At 42.4% G+C, this 27,649-nt stretch overlaps 1 protein-coding gene across 1 annotated transcript; it reads left to right on the top strand.

Annotated features, from left to right (window-relative positions):
* Positions 1-27,649, top strand: RFX8 (RFX family member 8, lacking RFX DNA binding domain; the record flags this gene model as incomplete). Its single annotated transcript, XM_009069267.1, has 13 exons — positions 1-124; positions 3,447-3,508; positions 4,973-5,053; positions 11,579-11,642; positions 12,887-13,019; positions 13,097-13,173; positions 13,665-13,778; positions 14,910-15,060; positions 16,451-16,509; positions 20,016-20,175; positions 22,217-22,311; positions 23,509-23,623; positions 27,279-27,649. Coding segments are annotated over 13 exons (1,606 nt in total), but the record flags the coding sequence as incomplete, so codon positions are not given.

Here is a 27,649-nt window from a genome sequence, read left to right as displayed (position 1 = left end):
GCTATCTGATAACTTCTATGTGAATAGAGGATGCATTGTGCCCCATCAACTGCTCTATGATCTGTACCATGAAACCTGCAATCCAGACTGCAAGGTTCAAGTACATCCATCCACCTTTGGAAAGGTACAGAGTAGATAGGATAGATAAGAAACAGGAATACCTAAACAGAAAATATGCTCTTCAAATATACACACTGCATATCAAAAGAGATTAAACAAGAGAGAGGAATGAATATGTAAACTATTATGCGTCTATCTTATGTATTTCTGGTGAGCCCTCAGATAGACACACACTAGAGAAAAGAGTATTGTCTATAATGGAGTTTATTTTCTTCAGTGAACTGATGTATGTTACACTAGCAAAGATTTCTTTTGCTAATATGTTTTAGAAAGTTTTACCAGCTTTCTTTTTTTTTTAACAGCAGATTTTTCCTGAGAAGGTGATTCTTCTGTCTTTAAATGATACCTTTGTTGTCACAGAATTTTTTACTTTCCCTTTTAAGTATACATAGAATCATAGAATTTGAGGGGTTGGAATGGACCTTAGAGATCATCTAGTCCCAACACTCTGCCCTGGGCAGGGACACGTCCCACCAGAGCAGGTTGCTCAAGGCTCATCCAACCTGGCTGTGAACACTGCCGGGGTTGGGGCATCTTTTCCAACCCAGTGGATTCTATGATTCTATGATTCTATGATCTATGACCTCCCTGGGCAACCTGTGCCAGTGTCTCATCACCCTGACAGGAAAAACCTTTTGCCTAATATCTAACCTACATTCCCCCTCCTTCAATTTGTCCCCATTGCCCCTTGTCCTGTCCCTGCAGCTCCTAACACAGATCCCTCTCCAGCTTCACCATAGCCCCTTCAGCTCCTGGAAGGTGCTCTGAGGTCTCCACACAACCTTCTCCTCTCCTGAACAACCTCAACTCCCTCAGCCTGTCCTCATAGGGGAGATGCTCCAGTCCTATTATCAACTTCGTGGTCTCCTCTGGACTTGCTCCAGCAGTTCCATGTCCTTTTCTATGCTGAGGGTACCAGAGGAGCTCTCTTACTTGAGCCCAAGAACCTCCTCTTACTTCAGGAGCTTTTACTCCAAACACACCCTAAAAAGTTGTTACAGAATCATCCAAGCAGAATAAATGCAGATGTAAAACTGAAACTCATTTTAACAGTTCCCCCCTGCTATTGCATGGAGGTTGAAATGACCCACAGAGCAATTACATTTTGATATCCCAATTGCAACAAACAGCCATAGCTACCCAACATCTTTTAACAAATTAAGGAAGATAGAAAGCCTGTGATTATTTGATGCTCAAGACATTTTGTTCAGAATTTCCTATTTTTTACTGCTCTTATTCTGTTAGTTCCCACAGTAAGAGCTACTAGGCATTGTTTTTAACACAAAGCAAAAATAATTTAAGCACAAGTTGTACCTGAAATCAATTTAATTTGTGTTGATAACCTCATTTTAGGAATCATTTATCTCAATTCAGTTGAATCTCTTTTTTTTTTTTTTTTTTACTGGATAAGTTAAATCACTTCTACTGAAAATTAAGATTTGAGTGAGTAATCCAGTGTGATTTATTACCACAGCTTAATGGATCATCACCCATCAGCTAGGACCATGGGTAGAATTTGCTTGGCTCAGTGTAGATATCTGCCATGAAACTAGTCTCCTTAAAATCCTCTGGTGGCCAATGGAGAGAAATAAGTAGTTACACATGATTCCTCTCACACTAAATGAGTAATCTCCAGCAGCTCAGACAAAATGTGCCTCAGAACTGCTTGTTTTTCTCCATTGACTACAGAGTCTGCAGCAACCAGCTTAGACATCTCTGCCTTGTGGCCATGTAGGTAAGGTTAATCCTGCCTGTAGACTTTCAGGTGCTCCAGCATGACTGAGTTACCACCTGTAAGCTAAGCCTTCTTGTGGTTTGCCTTAATGTATTTTACCTTTGAGTTGGGACAGGCAGAGATGAAACATGAGTCTGCTCACGCACGGGAGCTTAGCTGATGAACCAGAGCTGCTATGGGTTGGTGCTTGCAAGACTTTGCTCCCAGCCTTAAGCCACCCAGTGCATTGCAGTGCAGGTTAACACAGCCCAGGTGAGAAAGCTGCAGCTCCCCAGGGGCTCGAAATGCCTTCTGCAGCAAGAGAACAGACCGTGCAGCAAGAAGCTGAAGAGGGCAGGAACTGCAGCAACCCTGGTTTAAAGTAGAGATGCACATGTAAGCAGTTAGCCCAGCGTACTAACTGCTAGGTCACTGTAAGCAGTCAGCCCAGCGTACTAACTGCTAGGTCACTACATCTTGGTGAACTGTTAGTAGTTCACCAAGATGTAGTGACCTGACTGCACTACGTGTGTGTGAACTGTAAGGGCTTTTGCAGTCAAGCACTGTGTGAATCAAATTGTAGTGACTGATGACACTACTAACACTAGAAGATACTTTCTGCCCTGTAGAAGAGGCAGCAAGAGGAATTGTGTGTCCTGTGCCAGAGAAGCCCCAATTTCTTAGTCTCCCCTTTTAGGAAGATGGGATTATGCTAAACTATCAGTTTGCAAAAAGGAGCAGCTAGGGTGAGTGCATGCAGAAATGTGCAAAGAACAGGACCACTGTTAAAACTGGAGGTGTGTGGTAGTGTGAGTTGGGAAAATTTATCCTTTATCAGGCCTTTGCACCAGCAACACACACTGTTCACAGAGTCCAAGCCTTGTGCTGCTGAGTGGAGACTTTCACTCCTCTCTAACGTGAAGCACTCAACCCTCTGTTCCTGCTATACAGGGAATGTTAGTTTCAGGTGTCCTGGGTTAGTCTCTGTCTTTACAGGGCAGCTCACGCAGAATAATCGTAGCGAAGTGGATTATTACCCTGACAGTATCTAATTACTCTGTGGGACCTAACCCTGACAGATGCTGCATGACCTCAGTTCACACTTGGTGGTCAAAAGGTTTCTTTGCAGCTTGATGATTCAGGTCCTTTCAGAACAGATAAGTCGGGCCCCATCTTGTCAGTACACCTTGCAAGAGTGGAGTGGGTAGGCAAAGCCCCTTGTGTGAGTAAATCCTACTCAAAGGAATAAGGCTTGCAGGTCTGGCAGAGCACAGAGGCATCACAGCACCTTCAAGTTCCCCTGCAGATTGACCCCTCCTGACTGTGGGAGGTCTCCTGGTGTGACCACTGACTGTTTTTCAGTGCAAGGTGAAGCAGACTAGTCTAAAAAAAATTCCTACCTGAGGGAGATAATCCCTTAAATTACTTAGCCTTTTATCCGCAAAAGCCTGGTTGAGTTTAGTTCAACAGTTACCATTCTAGAGGTATGTAAGAACAGGTATTAGCCTGCAAAAGAAGTGATTGAAGACAAAACATATGTGGCAGATACTTTTTTTTTTTCATTTTAGAATGAATTTTCCTAGTATCTCTAATTTTCTGTTTGATTTTGCAGCTTATTCGATTAGTTTTCCCAGATCTGGAGTCAAGAAGAAAGATCATATTGGGGACTGTGAGGTACTGGGTTTGCATCCTCTCTTTGAAAATGTTATTTATAACTCTTCTAATAAAATTTCCAAGTGGCTGACTTTTCAGGCCCAGCACTGTAAGATGGCAGCTGAGCTGTTGGTTGCAGGTCTGTAACACATCACAAGATCCTGAGTGATTCATGGTATCACCAAGGACATTAAAATAGAGATAATTCCATGAGAAGCTCCACATTGGATCTGCTTTGGTAGGACATGAGTTTCAGATCAGACTGCTCTGATTTGTGCTGGCTGTTAACAGCATGGTTTGCACGAGCTTCCTCAGAGTTCCTGAGACACTGAGTCTCAAGGCCAGGGAAGTCTGGCTCTGGGATGAATGGGGTGTCACCTGTGATTAATGTCTCTCTTGTGCTTTTCATCCTTGCACATATCAATGGAGTGACCCAGCAAATACTGGTGGTCAATGGAAATGCTGTAAACAGTTTCAAACCATTTAAATCAGACAACTTCAGGTCCTCTACCTACATGTCATTTCTTTTCCCCTCCCTCTCTTTTTCTAGAGCACAGTTTGATGCCCTTTCATATCCAAACTTATAAACACATTCTGAACAAACAGACTGGGAAAAGGGATGTTCTAAGGGCATTGGGACAAGCAGTTTGACAAGCATTGTGTGTAGCTGTCAAGTGCAGGTTTGAGAACAACATGCCCTTACTTGATCTGTGACTTTTCCCTACTAGCTGGGACTTGCTATCAGCTTGAACCAGGAGATCCTTTATTTTGGGAGTGCTTCACCAGAGACACTCCCAGTCTTCTCCTCATAGCAGTCAGGGTTTGGGATGGTGTTTGGGAGTCCCCAGCTTCTCTCTTCCCATCTTCAGAGTGTTACCCTCCCCTGGCTGCTGGTGGTCCCAAACCACAGATTCCTGTTGGCTCAGCCTGGGAAGAGCCAACTGGTAACACCTTGGAGCAGGGACAGTGACTCTGCTGCTCACAGAGCTCAGGATAAGCCTTAGAGAAGGTCTGGGAGGTTTCTTGAGTGTTAGCTTGCCATGACCACTGAAGGGCCATTCAAACCCTAAGCTACTGTGAATGACTGAGGAACAACTGCACCAAATCCTTCAGCTTCAATGGAAATATGGGAACCTCTGTCTACTGAGACTCTGGTCCCTGACTTCACCAACTCTCCTGTGCAAATCTGTTGCAACCCCATTCACTGGTTTAAGGTTTTTTTCTTTCATTAAAGAAGGTATCATTCCAGGGCAAAACCTGTTAAAAAGAGTTTGTGAAGAGTTTGTGCAATTATTTTCTGTTGGGAAAAAAATATTCAACAGAATTTAACAAGTAAATATAGCTTTTTTTTTTTTTTTTTTTTTTTTGGTCTTTTCTTTGTTAAAAAGAATGATCATCTGCTTTCAAAGGAGAATTATGAATTATTTGCTGACTTTTTGAAAAACATATAGTTGTCACTTCATCCTTTTTTTTTAAATTTTCCAGCTATCATTATGATGGAATAGCTATCAAGACAGAGTCTCCCTTTTATGCACGTTTTTGCTGTCTTCTGTATGAACATCCCAGGTTTGTTTGCTAAAATGTTTTGATCCAAAAATGTCATATGTCAGTCTATGTATTGTCTGTACCTAAAAGTCTGTGTAGCATCTGCTGAATATTGACAACACCATTATATTTTTTTCTTATTAAACACACTATAAAAGTGCTGTGCCATTTAGTGCTGTGCCCTAATGGAGAGGCTGCAATTTGGGAATAGCCCCTGCCTAATTGGACTTCTTTCAATTGGACATTTTAGCCATGTAGGTCTTAAGAGCAGGAACTCATGCTGAACCTAAAAGAACAACTTAATATTTTGACATTCAATGAGAGCTCCAAAACATATATCGAAATGGCTTTGAGTGAATGTATCACCTTCCTTATTAACCAGTAGGCTGAAGAGACATTTTAAAGTATAAATGACTGTGCTGTTCTTAAGAGTCCTACACACATTCATGTTATCTGGGGGGTTTTGTACTACTTGAAACAAACTTACTTTGAAAATACATCAGTGTATACAACTTTCTCAAGGAAGGAAGTAGAAGGACAGCACTGACCTTCTCCCTGGCAACCAGGGACAGGGCCCAGGGAATGGTCTGAAGTTGTGTCAGGGAAGGTTTAGACTGGAGATTAGCAAATGGTTCTTCCCCCAGAGGTGTTTGGGCACTGAACAGCTCCCAGGGCAGTGGGCACAGCCCCAAGGCTGACAGAGCTCCAGGGGTGTTTGGCCAATGCTCTCAGGCACAGGGTGTGATTGTCAGGGATGTCCTGTGCAGGGCCAGGAGTTGGACCAGATGGTCCTCAAGGGTCCCTTCCAACCCTGATTATTCTGTGATTCTGTGATACTTCCTTCACTTTGTTTTAAAATAGGAGATTTTAAAATCAATTCTTGTAAGAGAACACAAATAAGAAAATGTACAAGAGGAGTATACATTGCAAAAATTGAAAGTCTAAAAGTAACTGAAGAATGTAAGATACTTTGGCAGACTAAAGTGTAGACAGAAGCATGATCCAGTTGTGGATAGGAGAGGAAGAATTCTCATGGTTAAATTCATGGTTCAGATTAAAAAAACACAGACTTGCCTTTCTCTCCGGGAAAAAAACAAAGGAAGGGAAATGCTGCCCCCTGTAACAGTTTTACACTCCTTTGTGATGCATAGGAGAAGAAAATTAGGTTCAGCCTGTATCTTGGGCTTTGAAGACCAGGCTTGTATCCTCACTCTCTTACAGTCTTGTACATTATTTTAGTGTGTACATGGATAAATTCTATCCTTTAGTTTCCATTCTTTCATATGAGATTAGCATTATGCTGTAGCATGAATGTTAGGGGCATACAAGTCAGCCTATTGCACCCAGATATTCTGGTGATGATGAAACCATTTCAGTGTCTGTGATATTTTGTATAATATTTACTTATTTGAGTGCATGCTCTGCAAGAGCATAGAAAAATTATACCCATAGGTTTGTTTCCATTCTCCACAGGCTTTATAGCAGAGTAATGTTGCAGAAGTTCATGGAGGGCCAACAATAAGTGATGGGACAGGGCAGAGGATCAGGTTCTGCAGATAATCAAGTGGCAGTCAGTTGTTGTGAGACCAAACAAATTATTCATAGGCAATTTGAAGCTGGTTTCCCATGAGGCTCTTACTGAAGTGATATCCTTCACTTTCCCTGCACCCAGTATAACCAGAACAGGCCTAAGATTTGACATCCACAATGAGGAAAGGTCTTGTCCACTGTTCAAAGAACATTGCAGGCCTCTGGCTAAGTCTCTGCTGGTCTTTCCTTTTCAGGGAAAAAATACGTTTCCCTGCAGCATCACTTGAAAACAGCAATCTTGAATGGGAATAGTAGGAGAGTTTGGTGGTCCTGGTCACAGGAGAGATGGGAGAGAATAGAATAATTTGAATTGTTGCTCTTTTTTCATCCCAGTGTTGAAACATAATGAAAAATAAGAACAAGTAGGAGGAACCAGAGAAGCAATGTTGGCTAAGTCAGAGCCAGGTGCAGAAAGGAGGACTTTAGCTGCTGCTGGGAGACAGATGCACCACATATGCCAGCACAGCTTCTGTCCTTGGCCCTCCTCGTGGGAACAAGCCACCTCCTCTGATGGACTGGGAAACACACTGCAGCCCATGCTGAGCCTAGGGCAGCTGCTGCACTGGCTGCAGGTCTCCCTCTCCTCCAACAGCAGATGCCAGAGGTGCCTACCCAGACACACCTCGTAAAAAAATGCATTATATTGGTCAAGCCAAGGAAAAGGTGTATTTCAGGGCAAGGGCTGACATTGAGCAGCCATCTACTGATCTTGATATTGTTTCTTGAGATAAACACCTGTCCTACAAGGAAAGGCTGAGAGAATTGGGGTTCTTCAGCCTGGAGAAGAGAAGGCTCTGAGGAGACCTTCTAGCATCTTCCAGTGCCTGAGGGAGGTCTGCTAGGGAGATGGAGAGGGACTTTATACAGGAGCAGGCAGTGATGGGACAAGGGGGAATGACTTCAGGCTGAGATTGGTTATTAGGAAGAAATTCTTTACTGTGAGAGTGGAACTGGAACAGGTTGCCCAAAGAAGCTGTGGATGCTTCAGGAAGTGAAGTGTTCCAGACCAGGTTGGATGGGCCTTGGAGCAAACTGGTCCAGGGGAAGTTGTCCCTGCCCATGGCAGAGGATTGGACTGGATAACCTCTGAAGGTCCCTTCCAACACAAACTATTCTATGATTCTATAACTTTTCAGGTTAAAAAACCCCACCAAACTATAAAGGTCATATTCAGGCAAAGATCATCTTTCTAGCTGGAATAGAAAACTCGGTTGGATGGGCCTTGGAGCAAACTGGTCCAGGGGAAGTTGTCCCTGCCCATGGCAGAGGATTGGACTGGATAACCTCTGAAGGTCCCTTCCAACACAAACTATTCTATGATTCTATAACTTTTCAGGTTAAAAAACCCCACCAAACTATAAAGGTCATATTCAGGCAAAGATCATCTTTCTAGCTGGAATAGAAAACTCCATTAACTACAAAATTATCTTATCTGATCCTTCCTTCAATGAAGACAGTTATAGAAGATACACTTATAGAAGAACTAAGCTGTTGAGTGAAGCCAGACAGCTAAAATTAGAACAGCTTCCAGTCTAAAAGCAGCCACATGTCCCTGTCCCAAGCCAACATGCAGGCCCACAACAGCTGGATGTTACAATTACTTCTGAGTGTCTCATGTAGGACAGCAGGAAAAAAAACAGAGAAAGCAGTAAAAAAAAAAGAAAAGCACAAAAATCAGCCAGAGAGGCATGAGTAGCACAACTCTGAAAGAAATAATTAGGTCACCTACAAAATAAGCATCAGCTTCAACCAAATAAGTGAGTTAGTTCCCATTTATGTGGAGTTTTGTACTTTCTTTGCAGATAAGTAGGAACATATCAAGAAAATATCTCATCTTTACTGCCCTCTCAGCAGAGTTCAGGACTTTTGTTGAGTTTCAGTTATTTTTTTCATGATCCAATGAAGCTGATAAAATCAGCAGTGGCAAATTCTAGATTAACTATCAAATTGAAATTTAGAAAAAGAGTCATTAAAACATGAAGACTTTTCCACCTGCAAGCAAGAATTTTGTTCTCACATAGGTAATCATATGCATACCCACAGCAAGGGTATTTGACCCATAACATCTCCATTTCTGAGAGGGTGCTGGTGTGGAAATTTCCAAATGATAGTAAAGAAGATTTTAAATACACCATTTCAGTGCAGTCCAAACGCTGTTCTGTGGACCAGACCCCTCTAAATGGAATATACTTCTCTGGCTTGTTGCCATCTCCCTCTGGCAGAGACAGGGGATATCTGTTTCAGGAGGGAACGTGTCCTAAGTGGCTCTTGCGCCCTCCCATGCCTGAATAAAGACCAACATGCAGCTGCTTTTTGTGTTCTACCTACCAGAGAGGAAGGTTCAGCCCAGTTGAGAGACCATCCATCCTGCCTGCAGCTTGATAAGGAAAGGGATGGTTTTAAAACTATGAACCACTCTTTCTAATCATTGAAAAAGATATTTCTTGACCATGTTGAGACAGTCAGCAATTGGCATGGGCTGGTAGGGAGGAACTAAGCCTCTGAAGGGTCTGGCTGCTTGGGAGCTATGCTAGTTGGTGTCCTAGAAAGGGCAGTAAGATGATAATGCTTTGCTTTTGGCTACAAAGAAGGTATTTGCCTTCTGATAGTCAGTGGGGCCTTGGATGTGTCAGGGTTGGAACATGTCCACACAGGGAGTGAGGAGGATGCTCTTACACAGCACCTGTGAGTTGGTTCATTTAGAAATCTTTAAGTCTTTGAAGATATGTGTACCACAGCTCTGATGATGATGTTGTGAAAATAGTGTAAATGAACAGAACTGTAATCAGTGAGGTCTCCAAATGCATTACAGACATTAAGAGAATGTGGTATTTCCTGATTTGCATTACAATACAATCATAGAATCACAGAATCATCAAGGTTGGAGGAGGCCTCTAAGATCATAGAGTCCAACCATTGGAATAGGAATGTGTTCCCTCTAGCTCTCCCTAAAACTACCTGCTCTGGCTCAGAATACAGCAGAGTTAGAAAATGTCACTGAGTTTTTGTTTTGTATGAGTTACTTTATGATTCTAGCAACAAGGAATGTTTGTGCTCCTGCCTGTCTAGTGAAGCAAACCCATGATTTTTTCATTAAACACAAAATCTGATACGATTCTAGTGAAATAACTTCTCTAATCTCAGTGTAATCTGAGAGTCAGCAGCATGCACATCACCACCCTCCCTCCTTTCATTTTCCTTTTGTCCTTCCCATTTGCCTCCTGTGTTAATCTTTTTATCACCCCCACTCTTGTATTTCCCATTTTAGCTCTGGTTCCCACCCCATAGCATCATGCACACTCTGCAAGAGAGACAATGAAACTCCTTGTGATTTTGCTGTCACCCATCTTCCCCTTCTCCCACCCACCTCCTCTTATGTGTGTTCTGTCTTCACCCAGGCATTGGCTTCTCATCTCTTCTGATGAGAAACCAAGCACGTCTGCAGACACCAGCTGAGCCTCAACCCCCTTGGCTAACAGTGAGAGCACACAGATACTAACGTTCCACAGTATTTGCTCTTAACCATCACTGAGCTCCTGGCTGGCTGCTGGGGCACAGGAAAACCCATGCAGCATCCCTTCTCACCCCTGATGTCCCTGTGAGGGGGAAGCAGGGACCAGCCTGCCGTGGGAGCCAACCCACTGGAGGCAAGCGATGCTGATATGTGTTGCCATAGTAGCAGCAGCAGAAGATACAGCTGGCTGCTTTCTCAGGGAGAGCAGGAGCTGGAAAATACTCATTAATTTGTTTCACAGGCTTTAGAAATCTGCAGAAGAGATCCCTTTGAAAGCAGCATTATGAAATGTCTCTACTTACACATGCTTCTCTTAGTCCAGCCACCACCTCTAAAATGTCTGGGAGAAAGAGTCCCCAGCACTCCCAAACATGCCCAGCATGAATGTTGTGCCCTGTCTTGGGCAGCCAGTTTGGTTGTTGCACTGAAGCACTGCCTTCATGGCACAGAGCAGGGGCAGAGGCAAAGGTGGCAAGGCTCAGTCCTGTGGACAGCAGAGAAGTGAGAGAATTTTCAGTGGGGAGTTTCCAGGCAGATAAGCTGTTGCACTTTGTGCTCTGTCCCTGCAGGATGTGTGGTGGTACCCTGGTTCATAATACATCCCAGCAGTGAAACAGGATCTCATTAGATAGCCTGAGTGTTGGCAGTCACCAGTGGAATCACATTTTCTACAAAGCCCCTCCTCATCACCCTTCAAAACAGCCAAGTCCAAAAGGCCCCTGAAGTTTGAAATGCCTTTGCAGACAGTGAGCAGGTGTCAGCAGCAGATGGAGGCTTGACTGGAGGCATCCAACTCTCACAGCATGTCCCTTTTACTAGCAACATTGCCTCTCCCTCCTCTAGCATCAGCCTCAGCAAAACAGGCAGGGAGACAGTAGGAGATAGTACAGCAAGAAATCAGCCTGTAGTGCCTTCATCCTTCCCTGACTTTTCAGTGAAACCAGTGGCCAAGCCTTGGCAGGTCCAGGTGAATTCTGTCCATGTGGAACATCATGTCCAGCTTGCAAAGTAAATGGGGGAAAATCAGAAACAAAATGCCAAAGGAACTGATGTAGGGTGCAGAAAATGTAATAAGTGTGAAACGTAAGCACAAGGATTATTTTACTTTGGTTATGTTCACATGTATAATAATTACCATCCCAAACAAACTGCAGCTACAAATACAAACCCATGGGTCTGATGCAAGAAGTTTGAAGACACTGCACTGTCAAGTGCTCAATACCTTGTTGTCTTTATAATGAATGTTTCAGGTTTATATTAAGAAATTGGTCTTCAGATTCAGTAGAAAATCGTGGGACTACTGAATGACAGGAAAGACAGTGGGGCTTGTTTCCCAGACACAATGTTCCAATCTAGTGCACTCTATCCAGTTTGAGCTCATTTTCTTGTTAAATACAAAGTAAAGTTTACATGTTTGTTTTCTGTTGTATATTTTGTCACAGCAGAAATGCCAGCAGTTCTGAAAACACAGTTGTTTACAAGAAGAGTAAGAAAGAAAAAGAAACAGTGAGTTTCAGATACATCAGCCATAACAAAATGTCTATTGTGTTGAATTAGAACCGCTATAAAATGTGTTCTGATGAAATACAGTGAGCCCATCTTCAAAATAACCTTTGCCTGTGTAATCTCACTAAATTCTTACTTCCACCACTCCTGTTTCACCCATTGCCTAAATATTTTTGTTGTCTTAACATCAGCTCACATAGTTTTGTCCATACAGAGCGTGGAAATTGCAGCTAACAGCTCAGGTTTGGAATATTGGGGGAGTTAGTGGGGAACAACCTGCCTTGCCTGAGGCCCCAAGGCTGGTGAGATGGTGTCTTTTCAACATGCTCAGAGTTTATTGGCATGAGAAGTATTTAAATACTAGGAAATCATTAAGAAACAAAGAGCTCAACCCCTGCTCACTGAAAAGGGCAGATGCAAAGCTAACCTGTGGCAGATCTGCCCTCAGCAAGCTGTCATGGGATGACTTGACACCAGGGCTGTTGGACATCAGCCAGCAGAGCATGAGCAACAAAATTTTGTGGAAAAAATGCAAGACTGGATGTGTGTCTTATTTCCACAGAGCACTCATGTGCAGTAATGAGTGCTCTGAAGTGGATGCAATGACAGCTGATGAGAAATGTGCTGTCCCCCTGACAGCATAGCCAGCTCTCTGCAGCCTGGTTCAGAAGGCTCCAGGTGTGACATGAGTGTGATAGAAAATACATGTGGAAGAGACACAGAGCAGAAAATATTCACTGGTTTTGAAAAGAAATCCATGTACTGTTTAGGGTTTGGTAAATATGGGTACAAATTGAAAGAGGGAAAATTAGGCTAGATATCAGGAAAAGTTTTTCCCTATGAGGGTGGTGAGACACTGTCCAGGGAGGCTGTGGCTGCCCCAACCCTGGCAGTGTTCACAGCCAGGTTGGATGAGCCTTGAGCAACCTGCTCTGGTGGGAGGTGTCCTTGCCCAGGGCAGGGGTTGGGACTAGATGATCTCTAAGGTCCATTCCAACCTCTAAAATTTTATGATTTTGTGATTCAAATATTTAAGCAGCCATGCTTCTTTCTTTCATCCACCCCTATCTCCTAAAAAGAGGATAAAAACAAACATTTCTCTGAAGAAATGCTGATTTTTGTAAAATCATGTTCTACAATTTCAAGAAAGTACTTAGTACCTGTAACCAAACTGACAAGATAATTTTGATTTTTTTTATATTTTGGGGTTTTTTTCTGTTCAAAACAAATTCTGATGCATCAAGAATAAGAATTTGAAGCATTATACATCTGATGTGTATCTGAATACTGAGCAAGAGACACCTCAACACCTTCCTGAATTCAACTGGTTCCTCCCTAGAGAGCAAGTGCAAAGGGAGACAGACCCCTATGAATTGATATGTTCAAGTATCTGGTCATAAGGCAAGTTAGCTCTTTCCCATGTGATCATTTTGTACTTTCCTTTTGGTCACAGGTCGCACAGTTTGCCAATGACTACTTCACCTATTGTCAAGTTATTTTACAATTGCTGAGAGAGCAGAAACTTGACAAGGTAAGACTTTGCTTTAATAAAACTCTGATGGCAGCAAAGGATAAAATTGTGGCTGAATAGCTTATTTTGTTGGTGGTTTGATCAAAGGTAGATGATAAATTACGGACTAAAGGAGCATTCAGGCAAGTTATTTTGGAATTCTGAATTAACCCAACATGCTCCAAGAATCTGAGTTTGTTGACATATCCTGAGCCCTCCTGGCACATCAGTAGGTCTGAGCCCAGCACATAACACGTGGCCATGGACACATATCTTTCATTATAAACTCGTATCCATGGCACAATTCTTTGTGTCTCTGCCTTGTGAGGTTCAGCTTGTTGCCACTTCCCCAGAACACTTACACTAGAGCCCGGCCAGGATGGGCCTAGGCAAAGAGCTCATCTCCACAGTCATTCCTTTGCTTCTTTGCTTGTGTGTTGATTTACTGAATTATGTTTCTTATTTCACAAGTGTAAAATCAGTGAAAATTCATAAAGGGCTTTGTGTGACAGGTGGAAGACTATATCATGTCATTCTGGAGGTCTCTGGAGCCTGAAAAAATGACACTGATGCGCATACCAGATGTGTGCAAGCTGTTAAAAAGCTATGATAATTATCTATTCAAGGTACTGTAGACACACTTACTTGTTGTAATCATGCTATTAGATGTTTGTGTCGTTGTTTCAGTTCTATCTAAGGAGAAAGGGCAGCTGTTCATTGTGTGCTGTACAACAGGATCTTCCTTCATACCTAAAGTCAACTCTCTGGCTTTTTCTAAGAGAGCAGAGTACTGGGTTTTGAAAGGAGCAAGTGGAATTTGAGATAGCTTCCGTTTTGCTCCTATATATTATAGAATCATAGAATTTTAGGGGTTGGAATGGACCTTACAGATCATCCAGCCCCACTCCCTGCCCTGGGCAGGGACACCTCCCACCAGAGCAGGTTGCTCAAGGCTCATCCAACCTGGCTGTGAACACTGCCAGGGTTGGGGCAGCCACAGCCTCCCTGGGCAACCTGGGACAGTGTCTCATCACCAGAACAGGGAAAAATGTTTTCCTAATATCTAACCTAAATTTCTCCTCTTTCAATTTGTCCCCATTGCCCCTTGTCCTGTCCCTGCAGCTCCTACCACAGCTCCCTCTGCAGCTTCCCTGGAGCCCCTTCAGATATTGAAAAGTTGCTCTGAGGTCTCCACACAACCTTCTCTTCTCCAGGCTGAACAGCCCCAACTCCCTCAGCCTGTCCTCATAGGGGAGATGCTCCAGTGCTCTTACCAACTTTGTGGCCTCCTCTGGACTTGCTCCAACAGTTTCATGCCCTTCAATATTAATCTGAAACTCCCTGCTATCAATGGAGTGTGCTGTTATAAATGTGGTCTGTGGTTCTGGCATGAGGTTATGTGACTGAAATTCCAACTGATACCTGTTTTCCAGATTATGAGAGTTATTGTTCCTTTGAGAACACTACTGGATTTCTCAGTGACATTCTACAGAGAAATATGCAGTTTTCTGATAAAAATAATTTGCTTCTCATTTGCAGCAGGTCATTAAGGAGTGTCTAGGAATTACTTCAGGAAAAAATGTTAGTTCTTAGGATCTTTTTCCTTCTGCTGATAAAGGTATTTTAGCCCTTGCTTGATTGAAAGGGAAAATGGGCTTATTTACATTTACATTTAAACTATCAATACAATTTTATTTCATGATGCTGTGTGTCTTTAGGACACCAATCACATGCAACACCATCACTTCGTGTTGTAGGAAATGGAGACCATCCTGCTCCCTGATTTCCTGGCAGAGCTTCCTGCACAATACCTCCACACAATCAAGTTGTTCAGTGAAAATGTTACAGCTTGGATGCTCAGTCCTTTGGGAGGATTTCCATTAAAGCTCCAAAATTCCAGATCTGGTGGTAGGTTTGAGAGATCTTTTCAAATATCGTCTTTGGTCAAACTGCAGAAAAAATTGTATTACAAGACTCTTAAAGAAATTACCTTTAAAACTTTTTTTAAGCTGCTGTAGCTTTGATAGTCACAAGGAGTAGAGTTAGTTGGGACACAGATAAAAATAAATAGCCTCATATAACATGTACCAACAAATTTAAGCTAAAATTATTCCCAATTCATGGTAAATTGAAGTGTACTTAAATCTTTTTAGAGATCTGTCTCTTGCAATGATTGCTTTGGCTGTGTAGATGATGGAATAATATGCAGCTGCCCCCTGAAATTCAGATGTTAGTCTGTCTCTTCACCTTGCAAGTGGTTTTTGCAAATTAATCAGTGGCTATAACACAGTCCAACATAAAGGGAAAAAAAGTCATAGCCCCAAAGGGAAACTGTGACTGTCATCAGAGGAGGATTTGCAGAAGTCTGTACTATACAAAGCTGTATGTATATGTGTGTTTGTAAAGATGGATGTACATACACTCATATATTTATATCCAGTGCTGAAGATTCTGACTAAAACATCGTGTTGCTCAGTCGCTCATTGAGTGAAGATGAACTCTGCAGGGCTCCTGTGTAGGCAAAAGATTGGATTAGGATTCATATACTCAAGGAATACTATCAGATTTAACTCTGGCATGTCTTACATTTGAATGCTTGGCAGAGCAAACTTAGTAATGTGTTTTTAACACGTGTGTGCATGGAAGTATATGTCATTAATCAGCAGTGACCCTTCGTATACAGATCCTGGTCTATCTGGTTTGTACCAGAAATTTTCATTTGGAAATCATTGTCTGTCTACAGAAGTTTGTTAAGTTGCTTTATACTCAGTTTTCCTGCAACTGAGAATCAGCTATTTTATATTTCATTCTTAAGAAGGATATTTTTGGAACATGCTGTTCATACTTACAACACATTATAAACAGGAGAAAACCAAAACCAAAGAAAACAGCTCTTATTAACTCCTATCCTGCTGCAGGATTATAGATGCATAAAGGTGGAAATGTAAACTTTCCAAGCAAAATACAGGAGGTTTAGATTTGATGTTGCTTTCATTCACTGGAAATCATACAGCTAAAAGAGCATTAGTTTTGATTAGGAAGTCTTAAATGTAAAAAAAAATATATTGAAAGTGTTTTTGCTGTATGCCATGGGTTAATAGATTTGCAGTGAAAGAAAGGTGGTGACTTGGGCAGCTTTGCCTTTGAGGGTCCCCAGCCCAGCCCATAATGCTGTCCTGTTACCCTCCAAAGCTCCCCTAGGGATCTACTTTCTAACTTAAGAGATCTGTCTTTATTAACATGTTTTAGACTGTAAAATATTAATGACGTGAAACATCTGCCTCTTCTTCTTTAACAGAAGTTACACGGTTTGCAAAAAGACTCAGGAGACAGATAGACCTTTGTGTCCTGGTCAAGGTATGTTCCAGAATCTGTGAAACAAAACAGATGAGCACCTCATTCACACAGGCAGCTTGGACTCATTTTGATATACTGTAGGACAACAGCCACAGGATGGGTGTTCTTATCTGGATACTGACCATGGTCCAAATCATGCTCACCCTCCTAACCATTTCATCCCATACTGTTATTATGCTGAGGGGACCTTTTCCTCCCTCTGGATTCTGTGAAAGCCTCTGAGATGTGGCCAATGGTGCCCCATGGAGAGACCACAGCAGCTGGAAGGGTCAGGTGGCAGTTTCCAGTACCTTGGCCCATCCATGCCAAAGCCAGTCAGAGAGCACGTGCTGGAGTTTTCTCAAGTTAGTTTGATGCGATGTCCTGACCACTCTCTCAGCAACCTGCACGAAGGAATCATTAATACACTGGATGTGGAGAAACTGCATGGCCAGGGAGTGGGCCATGATGTCTCTAAGGGCTCAAGACCCTCACCTTGTTCATGGATCCCAGGGATCACCTGGCAAAATCTTCTCCATACTCTTCCTGGACAGTGTTGGAAGGATTGCTGCAGCGTAGCATCCTCTGCCCTTTCCTCCTCAGGTCCAGTCACTCAGATTGGCTTCTTTTCTTGGGAACAAAGAGACAAAAATATCTCTAACAATATTTCTGCCTGCTTTTCCTCTGCACTATCATTCTTCTCAGCCACAGAGGTGCCTCCAGAAGCTGCATTTTTAACTCTTTGAGTGTGGCAAGTGGTTTCGTTCAGTGCTGCATTATTATAAGGGCCTGTGCCCTTTCCACAGCATTCCTTGCACTGGTGTCCTTGGATCCTTCCAAAACCTTGAGTTTTGGGATGGTCCAGGCCATGACAGGTCACAAATAGGGAAGAAAGCAAAAGAGAAAGAAAGCAAAAGACAACAGGTGGTATATTCTCTCCTGCAAATAAATACAAGATTTTCCCAAAAAGGCACCTGACTTAAATCATTATATTATGTCCCCACAAAAAACAGAGGAAGGAAGGAAGGAAGGAAGGAAGGAAGGAAGGAAGGAAGGAAGGAAGGAAGGAAGGAATTCTTCCTACAAACCTCCATCACATCCTTTCTCAGTTATTTCTATCTGAAGCTGAAGTTCATCTCATCTTCTCACATAGGAGTCATTTTACATTTCTAATCGTCTTTCTTAGTTTTCTCTAAAATGCATCTGGAATTTCAACTAGAGACTGACAGTCAAAGCAGGTGAGAGTGCTCCTGATGAGGAGTACTAGAGAGGAACTGTGCTGCTGCAGTCTCTGAATAGTCTAAGCACACCATCCCTTGTAGAGTACTTTGCAATAATCTAGCCATCTGGTGAGAAAATATGAACAATGTTGGCAGAGTCAGCATTCAAAAGGAAAAAAAGTAACTTTCCCATCATGTGTGGATAAAGCAGGCAGACAGCTGCTACTACCTGGACATGCAGAAGTAATTAGAGCATATAAAGGTGCAAATTCCCTGCTAGAAAGGAATGTGGATATGATGCTTGTCTTTTCCTGGGGCTGATTGCTGCCTCTGCTAAGCTGGAGTAAAGTGTTGTCAGAGCTGGTTCTCAGTTGTTTAGAGAATTCTGTTTGGTACTGGTGAAAGCCAACGGCTAAAGGGACCTGTCTAAAGTGTTGGGCCATGGAGTTGGCTGCTAGCAGCATGCTGAGAATGCTGCCCCTGGTAGTTCCCAGTCTTTGGGTCATGTGTTCTTGCTGCAAACTCTTCTTCTGACACTGGAAGCTCGAAGTCAAACAAGAAAAATGCCATTGTCTTTATATTACTGAGTGTCATGGTGTAACCCCAGCAGCAACCAAGAACCACAGAGCTGCTCACACACTGCCCCCCCAATGGGATGGGGGAGAGAATCAGAAAGGTAAAAGCTAAAAAAACACATGTTAATAGGGAAAGCAAAAGCTGCAGACACAGGCAAAGCAAAGCAAGGAATTAATTCACTGCTTCCCACAGACAGGAGGTGTTCAGCACCTCCAGGGGAGCAGGGCCCAGCACACATAATGGTTCCTTGGAAAGACACACTTCACTCCCCCCCCCCCCCCCCCCTTTATATACTGAGCATGATGTGCTATGGTATGGAATATCCTTTTGGTCAGGTTGGGTCACCTGTCCCAGCTGTGTCTCCTCCAGTCTCCCATGCACCCCCAACTTCCTTGCCAGTGTGGCAGTACAGAAAGCAGCAAAGGCCTTGGCTCTGTGTGAGCTCTGCTTAGCAATAGCAGAAACATCTCTGCATTATCAACTCTGTGTTCAGCACAAATCCAAAACATAGCCCCATACTAGCCACTGAAAGTTAACTCTACTTCAGCCCAAACTAGCACACTGAGTTAGAACCAGAATGCTTTTGGTATTTCAGTATTTCACATTGCTAGACTGGGAATTAGCTGTTCAAACAAATGGTCAGCTGCATTCACTGCTGCTTGTGGGGGCATGGTAAGCCCCTGGTGAGTGGGATTTGTTAAAAGATGTTTGAATTATGAAGTTTTTCTGAATTTTACAGAAGACATTTTTTTCTCTGGAAGGCCCAACTGGACATGGATTGTTCATCGAAAAGCCCAAAATCTAACAAAGACTTTAGGACCTTCCTGATTTCAGTATGGAAGTGAGAGACTAAATGTATGGATTTAGAAAATTTAATGAATTCAGATTTAATTTCCTTGACTGTTTTCATCATTTAGAATCATCAAGGTTGGAGGAGACCTCTAAGATCATTGAGTCCATCCATTAACCTGTCACTGCTGGAACCCCTAAACCCTAAACCAGATCCTCCAGTGTCAGATCCAGATGCCTCTTCAACACTTCCAGGGATGGTGACTCCACCACCTCCCTGGGCAATCTATTCCAGTGCCTGACAGTGCCTTTCATCAAGAATCTTAAGGAATACTGTATGATACTAGCAATTAATTAATAAAATAGTGAAGAGATGAGGGGACAAATATGACCCAGATTCATTCACAAATGACTCACAAGCAGATAAATGGGATAAAATCCCAACCAATATTATTTTAACTAGTACTATATTTCTAATGTTATAATTACTCTCTTAAAGGTTTGGACAACTTGAGAAAACTTGCCTTTGAATTTAATTCAAACATGTATTAAGGGCAGGTAACATTGAGGGAAAGTCATCCCTGATACACCATTCCATGCTTTAGACAAAACATCATTATTTGGCATAATTATAATAACTCTAGGCAAAACTAATTGCCTAGGCAATTGTCCAGATACTTCAAGCATGTTAGCCTTGTCTGCCCCATCACAGACAACACAGAAGATCATTGAAAAGAACATACCCCAGAACAAAGAACTCTTGAAGAGAGCTTAAGATTCATCTCCTTTCTACTCCCCTTCCCAATTTGGAGACTGGTCATATGAAGCCTAGTATTGAATAAGGGGAAAGCTTCCTTTTTTTTTCCCCCCCCGTTGCCTTGTGTGACTGTGTTCAGGGCTTGAGGAAATGAAAGGCATTAACTGTTTGTGTGTTCTCTACAGGCAGTGAGAATACACTTGCAGGATGACAGCACAGTCACTGTTCTGCAGTCAGGTCTGCAAGCTGTCCTAAACGAGATAATATCTCTGGATGTGGCTACAAACATCTACCAAAAGAAGCTGAGGAAACCAAAGAAGGAGCAGAAGACCATACAAGCCAAATGTAATTGGTTTTTGCTATATTTTGTCTATCCACTTAAGCTTTTGCTTGCCATTGTTAAAACTCCAACATTTCCTCTTGTTTACTCATGGCATCTGCCCTAATGGGAGTTAAGAGTCTTGCCTTAACCCAAAGGGCTGGAAAAGAGCCAATAAAATTGAGAATGGAGCATGCAATATTATCCTCCTGACTTTAAAGGTTAAGAATGAAAGGCTTTCCATGCTGACCTCTCTTACAGCTTTGTGTGGCAGCAGGAGTGAGGTTTGTGTTACTGAATTATGTATCTTCTAGATGAAGGTCGACAACTAGGGATATTAATCTTGTATTGTTTCCTTTGACAAGATCTTTTCAATCACTGCATTTCACATTCTCTTCTGTTATGAATTGAAGCACAAAAAATCATTTCTTGTGGCCACAATCTGTATGCTGGACTGGATGAAGGCTTCCAGCTCTCGTGTCCTTTTGCTGTGTCGTGGCCTGTGGGATCAGTGTGGTGCTGCAAACAATAAAAAAAACAGTTTGTATGCAGCAGTGACAAAAAGCAACTGGCAGCTTAATGAAAATGAGTAGAAACATAATGGCAAATTAATTTTTAGATTAATGATCTGCTATTTAAAATATTAGCAAGAGATGGGCAAATTGGACTAGGCTCTGTACAGAAACCTTAGCTCGTTGTTCCTGGTCTGTCATCAACTTGTGCAAATACAGGGGATGTGACACAGACTTTCTGTGACTGTTTCAGTAGGAATAATAATTTGCCTTCTTCACAGAGCCACCAGGAGAGCCATTTCAATAATATTTATATACATGTTGAAATCAAAACCAGTGCACAGAACACTCATACCACGTTTCTTCATTATCTTATTGATGATCTTACCCTTTCCAAGGTGGACTTATTGCATTCTCCATTTTCATTGCTCTTCCAGACTGTTATTTATAATAAGCAAGGTTTCACAGACCCTATCCATATGCTTTCTTGAAGGAAGATGGTTCAGTTAGAAGGGTATGAATGCAGGAAGGTGTGATTTACCTTTGGGCACTGGGTGGTAGGTTCCAATCTTTTGGGGGAACAGCTGCACTGATATGTGGCAATATCATCTATATTTCTGTTGGTCAACAGAATATTCTGCATTTTCTGTTATTGTTTTAAATCAGTTTTCTCCCTTCAGCAGATAAACCAAGATTTTTTTTCCTCAACCACATAAAATCTCAGATAAGTAGAATCATAGAATCATGAAGGTTGGAGGATACCTCTAAGATCAAGTCCAACCATTAACCTGTCACTGCTGGAACCACTAAACCCTAAACCAGATCCTCAAACATCAGATCCAGATGCCTCTTCAACACTTCCAGGGATGGTGACTCCACCACCTCCCTGGGCAATATCCCAGTGCCTGAACACCCTCACAGGGAAAACATTCAATCTGACTCTCCTCTGTCTCAGCTCAAGGCCATTCCCTCTAGTCCTCTCCCTGCAGCCATGGCAGGACACACATCCCCCACCTCTCTCCAACCCTGGCAGGGAGTTGCAGAGAGCCAGGAGGTCACCCCTGAGCCTCTTCTCAAGGCTAAACAAACCCAATTCCCTCAGCCCTTCCTCATCTCACAGGTTTTCCAGCCCTTCTCAGCCCTTGTTGCCCTTGGCTGGACTCACTCCAGTGCCTCAATGTCCTTTTTGCAGTGAGGGCCCAAAACTGAACACAGCACTAAGGTGTGACCTCCCCAGTGCTGAGTACAAGGGGAAGTAAGTTAGTATTGTCTATAACCAGATTCCAGTTTTCTCATTGGAAGTGCTTTTGCTTTTCACCTTTGCCATGATAATTGGGTCAATGCAGTTATGGTGGAAATGGACATAAACATGAATTCTGACTGATTTCAAAGCAGAGTGTTATTCCTCACTAAAGAAATAGTTTATTAATCAAAATGCTAGAATCAGATGTCTTAGTATATTTAAAGGTAAGTACAAGAAAAAAAAGCAAAAAAGGTAAAAAACTGCAAAAAACCAAACCACTTCAAGTAATAATCTCCCTTCTATATTTCGTAGGTTTGGAAACTTTAATTTCGTCACTGACACATTCCACAGATATCTGGAATCTCCTGAACAAGTTCTCCTCAGATCTTCAGACTTTAATCATTAAGGTATAAAATTAAAAATCTCAGAAAAGAAAGAGTGATCACATCATTTATCCTTCTACATGCAAACTGTCACTAGTCTGCAGGAGCTACATTGCACACTAGCAACCTGACCAGACTGCAGATTTGCATAAATACAATTTATGCACACTGTGGAAAAAGGGAGAATTAATTGGCATATAAAACTTCCATCTGTGCAAGCAACTACAAGCATATTTCTGCAGTTTGAGTATCTGCTCTCATGTCATAGACACATAGAATCATAGAATTTGAGGGGTTGGAATGGACCTTAGAGATCACCTAGTCCCAATCCCTGCCCTGGGCAGGAACACCACCCACAAGACCAGGTTGCTCAAGGCTCATCCAACCTGGCTGTGAACACTGCCAGAGTTGGGGCATCCACTACTTCCCTGGGCTACCTCTTCATATTATCACAGTCCCTAATAAACCCAAATTCAGCAGTAAAATGTTATTAAAAGTGAAGAGAATGCTTCCTGATTCCTGAAATCCTTGATTCACCAAACTGTTGGCTTTTAGCAGGCAGTGACAAGTTGTAGTACAATGTCTCTAGCTCTTGTGAAAGATTCAAGCACGACCATCCTCACAAATGCACCTTTCCATAGATTACCAACTCTACCCTCCTCTTCCTTCACTGCTTCAGAATTAGTGCTAGTTTGCTGGTGCTGCTGCAGTAGGTTAGTTGGTTGTCATACCAATTAACTCAGTTCTGGGTGGTACTTTAAGTTTGGGTGTTCTTCTCTTTGCTGTTCTGTCCTGCCATAAAACCCTCAGCTACCTCATGGGATGGTGTAGAGAAGATGAAGTGGGATTCTTCCTGGGGGTTCACAGTTCTGGGGCATAAGGCAATAGACACAAGTTGCAGCAAACAAAAAATTTCCAATAGATAGAAGGAAAAAATAATACCCTGAGAGTAATTAAGCATAGGAGGAGGTTACCTGGAAAGGCTGTGGGATCTTTATCCTGGAGATATTCAGAACTTGTGCTGTGCATTGGACAAGAGGTCAGATTAGGTGATGTCCAAAGATTTCTTACAACCTGAGCTATTCTAGGATTCTAACAGAAAAAAATGGTTGTTGCTTTTTCCACCTTTGTATGCGTTTGTACAGGGAAATAGCCTGCCACACAATAAGGAATTCTTTGAACCAACTTTATCATAACCCAGTTTTTTGTCTCTCTCTGCAGCCAAACAAGAGTCTAACGGTGTTTAAAAATCAGGCAGCAGAGTTCATGTTGCACTGGAACGTCCTACTGCGCACTGTAGGCAAAATTCTGAGCACCGACATGACAGACAGTTTTGGTGAGTAGAATCTTTGTGACTCTCATTTGACACAACCCTCTCTGATCTGAGATGGAAAGGCAATAAAGTACCTAAAGCAGCCAACAAGAGAGCTGGAGAGGGACTTTTGACAAGGGCATGTAGCAATAGGAAAGAGGTAATGGCTTTAAGCTAAAGAAAAGTAGGTTTAGATTGCATATTAGGAAGAAATTCTTTATTGCCAAGGTGGTGAGGCACTGGCACAGGTTGCCCAGAGAAGCTGGGCAAGTGTTCAAGGTTCAAGTGTTCAAGGCCAGGTTGGATGTGACTTTGAGGAACTTGATCTAGTGGAAGGTGCATGGCAGGAGGTTTGGTGCTTGATGATCGTTAAGATCCCTTTGAACTCAAATCATTCTGTGACTCTGTCTCCATGATTTCAACTGACATTAATTCATGTTACAGTTAATAGAGGCATCACTTCTTCCTACTCTCTTCCTTGTCTCAAACATTACCATTCTCCTGGTGATATGGCTAGACAGGGCAAGGAAATGAAACCATTAGTTTTTGACCAGACCAGTTCTCTGAGCCAAACTCTAGGATAAGCAGAAGGGTGAATAGGAACATGCAACTGGAGATGGCAGCTGGTAAGAACTCCCTCTTTGGGCAGAAACCATAGTTTGTCTGTGGGGAAATGGGGAATAGCAGCCTGAGGTTAGAGCCTCTGCTCTCCCTCCATACCAGAGCTGCACACCCCAGCAGAAGGGTGTGATGGAGAGCTGGTACCACTAATATCCCAAACCATAAACATTCCACATCTCTCGAGTGATAGCTCCAAGTCCTTCAGGGTCTTTCTGTGTAATACATCCAGAGAAGAGACACTGCAATAACTACTTGCCAAAAAGGCAGTTAGTGCCTCTGTCCACAGCTATATGCTCCTTTTCCTTGCTCCTTACACTGACCTAAGTGCTTGCCTAGCCAGCAGCATGCCTGTGGGAGGTACTAAACTGACTGAAAATTGTTGTCACTCTTTTAGCTGTGTTAGTTTTCTCTCTGTTTTAGGACTCTGAGCTGTCAAACATCAAATCCACCCTACCCCAATGCGAGGCAGTAGAGTGAACTGTGCAGTCATGTTCATTCAAAGTGGCTTGAAGTGCTACATCCATGTCTTAAATCAGTTCAGTCACTTCCATTTCTATATTGCATCAACCTCACTGCCTTTTCCTACACTTGTAACACCTTGCAGAGGCTCCCTGTCTATTATTCATTCTGCCAAATGCACAATCTCCTGTGAGTAGCATCTGATCCCAAACTATACGAACCACCTTTTAGATTTTCAAAGGAGCACCTTCACATTTTTAAGTCTTCTGTTGGATGGGGTTTCACACAAACAGCCAAAGAAAACCTCATTAGCTTCTTTGAAATTCCCCTTCAAAACTTTACGTTTATGTGTTTCCAACAAAGACGTAACAAACAGGTATGTTAAGGTCTTTGCCTTTTGTGTCCTTCAGTTTTCTTACCCCATTCATGCCTGTGTCTGTGCATATATGAATGCACACATCTTCTGCATCAAGCTGCTGCCTTTTGCCTTATGTTTAGATTGTAAGCTGTCTGGAGCAGGATCAGAGTTCTGTTTTATGTCTGCAGAGAACATAGCACAGTAGGCTCCCTTGTCCACCAGCTGCAGTATTACAGTAGTAATAAAATAATCAGCCTTTTTTCTCTCTCCAGATGAGTTCTGCACAAAACTCTCCAGCGTTACACGCAATATTTTTGGCAATGAGGAAATTGGGAATGAATTCTAAGGACTGCACTGGAAGCATAATGTTTATTGAAACCCCCCATGGTGATAAAATCCTCTTCCCTCTTTCCATCCCTCAGAGTTTAATGAATTGCCTCTCTGTTCTGAAGTTGTTTATGAGTGGGGCACAACTGATGGAGAGCATCCCTTCCTCTGCTGAGCCTTCCTTAAACCTAGTTACAAATCATATTTTCATCCCACTAACAACAGCCTTAACTTCAGCAACATTAAGATTGAATGTTTTCTCACATACGAGAGTTAAAAATTATTAGAGAAGGTTTTAAATAGTTTTTAATCTTTTGCTGCCATGCTCCAATAATTTGCTCATTATTGTCTTCTTTCACAATAACCTCAGTTCTTTAAGCTGTTTGATCTAAGAATGTACCTTCTTTCCCATGTTTCTATTCCATTAGGATCTGGAGTTTTAGCAGACAGGCTGAAGCAGTTCTGTTAGCAAACCATCTGGTGTAAAAGTTCTCTACTCGGGGTCATTCCTTTTCAGAGATTTTTTAAATGCCAGCATTTCCTGCAGGAATGATGGGCACCCTGCCAGTCAAAATATGAAGTGTGTAGCATCCACACTGAGGAAACACAATTAGATAGGGAAATGTGTGAGTGTGATGTTAATGCAGTGTGTGTCGCCCCCAAAATAAACCACATACCATCAACCAAAACCAAACTGACTTCTGGCTTGATCGTTTGCCTTGGAGCTTGCCACATCCAGCACACATACCGGCATGCTCACACCTCTGGATTTAGGACTGGCTTTTACCCTTTTCCAGCCCAGCCTCAACAATTGTGCCTCTACACGTCTCCCTCACAGAGTTTCACATCAGCTCACACATCTCTGTTTCCTTACTGATCTATCTTCTGATATTTAGTTTCACTGCTGAGCCACATGGGCTGAAATGACCTGTGCATTCCTCTTTTGCAAGCAAGTAGCTTCAATCTAGTCCCTCTTGAAAACTGTGTCCACCCCATACTGGGGGCCCTCTGCCATCATGGGACAACTGGAGTGGTAGCTTTGGTTTCATGTTTACTCTTGTTGAATAGATTGAAAACACCTGTAGGACTGTTAGAAACACCCTTGGACTACAAGTGTCAGGTCTGTATGTTTTCAATCCCAACTATAAAAATCCCTTTCCTCATTCTATAGATAAAGAAGTACTTCCACCTACTTTGCTACAATTTAAAGATTATCAAAGGGATGAACAGCAGAAGCAGCAGCTTCTTAGACACATGTTAACAGCAAAAGATAGAGTATTTTTAATTTTTAAAGCTCTGTAAAACTTGGTCATATAAATTATGGTATCTCCTTGTTGCAGATGTGAATAGCTTGGTGAATTCCTATGCAGATTTATGGCATGGAAGAAGACCTACATTTTACAGTAAGGACTTTCAACAAAGGGATGATTCAAAAGTCAATGGCCTCAGTGAGTCTCTCTTGGCTTTTAGCAGTTATGACCCAAGCTGCAAGGCAGGCTATTTGATGCCATAGATACAAGATATAGAGATGTCTGTAGGAGGTTTTGCTTGAGAAGAGGTGGAATAATTTATCTGTCTGAGGGGAGAATAGGGATGACACATGGTTACTGATAAGCCTTGCAGTGGAAGTGAATGTGGTGGAAGAACTTGAACAGCACAGTGAATGAACACAAGAACACTTTCCTCTCTAGGTAAAATAAGGGAAAAAACTTTTGCTAATGTTTAAAATCTGCACTCGGTGCCTATTTTGCTGTGACATTTGGAAGTATATAGATTTTTAAGTACTGTTTGATGAGTGCTGGTCTCTTACTTTGTCTAGCCCATTACTATAATGAAGCTCTTCAAAAAAAGAACACATCCTAAAGGTCAGCAAATGAAGAGGTTCTAATTATTTCTGGTTTTCTTTAAACCTAGGATCATGGCTTTTGTTGAATACGCTACTCATCGATTTTGCAGCTCATGTTCTCCAGTCCCATATAGAAAAGCAGAAGGAAGATGAAAGTCCCTTGATCCCAAGGAAAGATGAGGCCCCTCTTGTGAGTACTTATGAGCCCAGTCAGGTCTCAGCCTGTTTTGCAGAGGAGGAACCTCAGGCCAGTGCTCCACAGGCAGCTCTCATGATGCAGTACGAAAATAACTTCGGATCAAGCTTTGTTTTCCAGAGTCCCGAGTTGTCTGGTGAACTCAGCCACTATCAACAAGGTGAAATTAGCATTAACTTCAGAGAATATGATGGGGAAAAAAGTTATAAATTCGGCAAATTAGGAGAGATTGGGAGGGGGGTG

This window comes from Acanthisitta chloris, unplaced genomic scaffold, assembly GCF_000695815.1.
Source record: "Acanthisitta chloris isolate BGI_N310 unplaced genomic scaffold, ASM69581v1 scaffold18412, whole genome shotgun sequence".
NCBI lineage: Eukaryota > Metazoa > Chordata > Aves > Passeriformes > Acanthisittidae > Acanthisitta > Acanthisitta chloris.
Note: the sequence above shows the minus strand (reverse complement) of the source record. Positions and strands in the feature narration are given on the sequence as shown.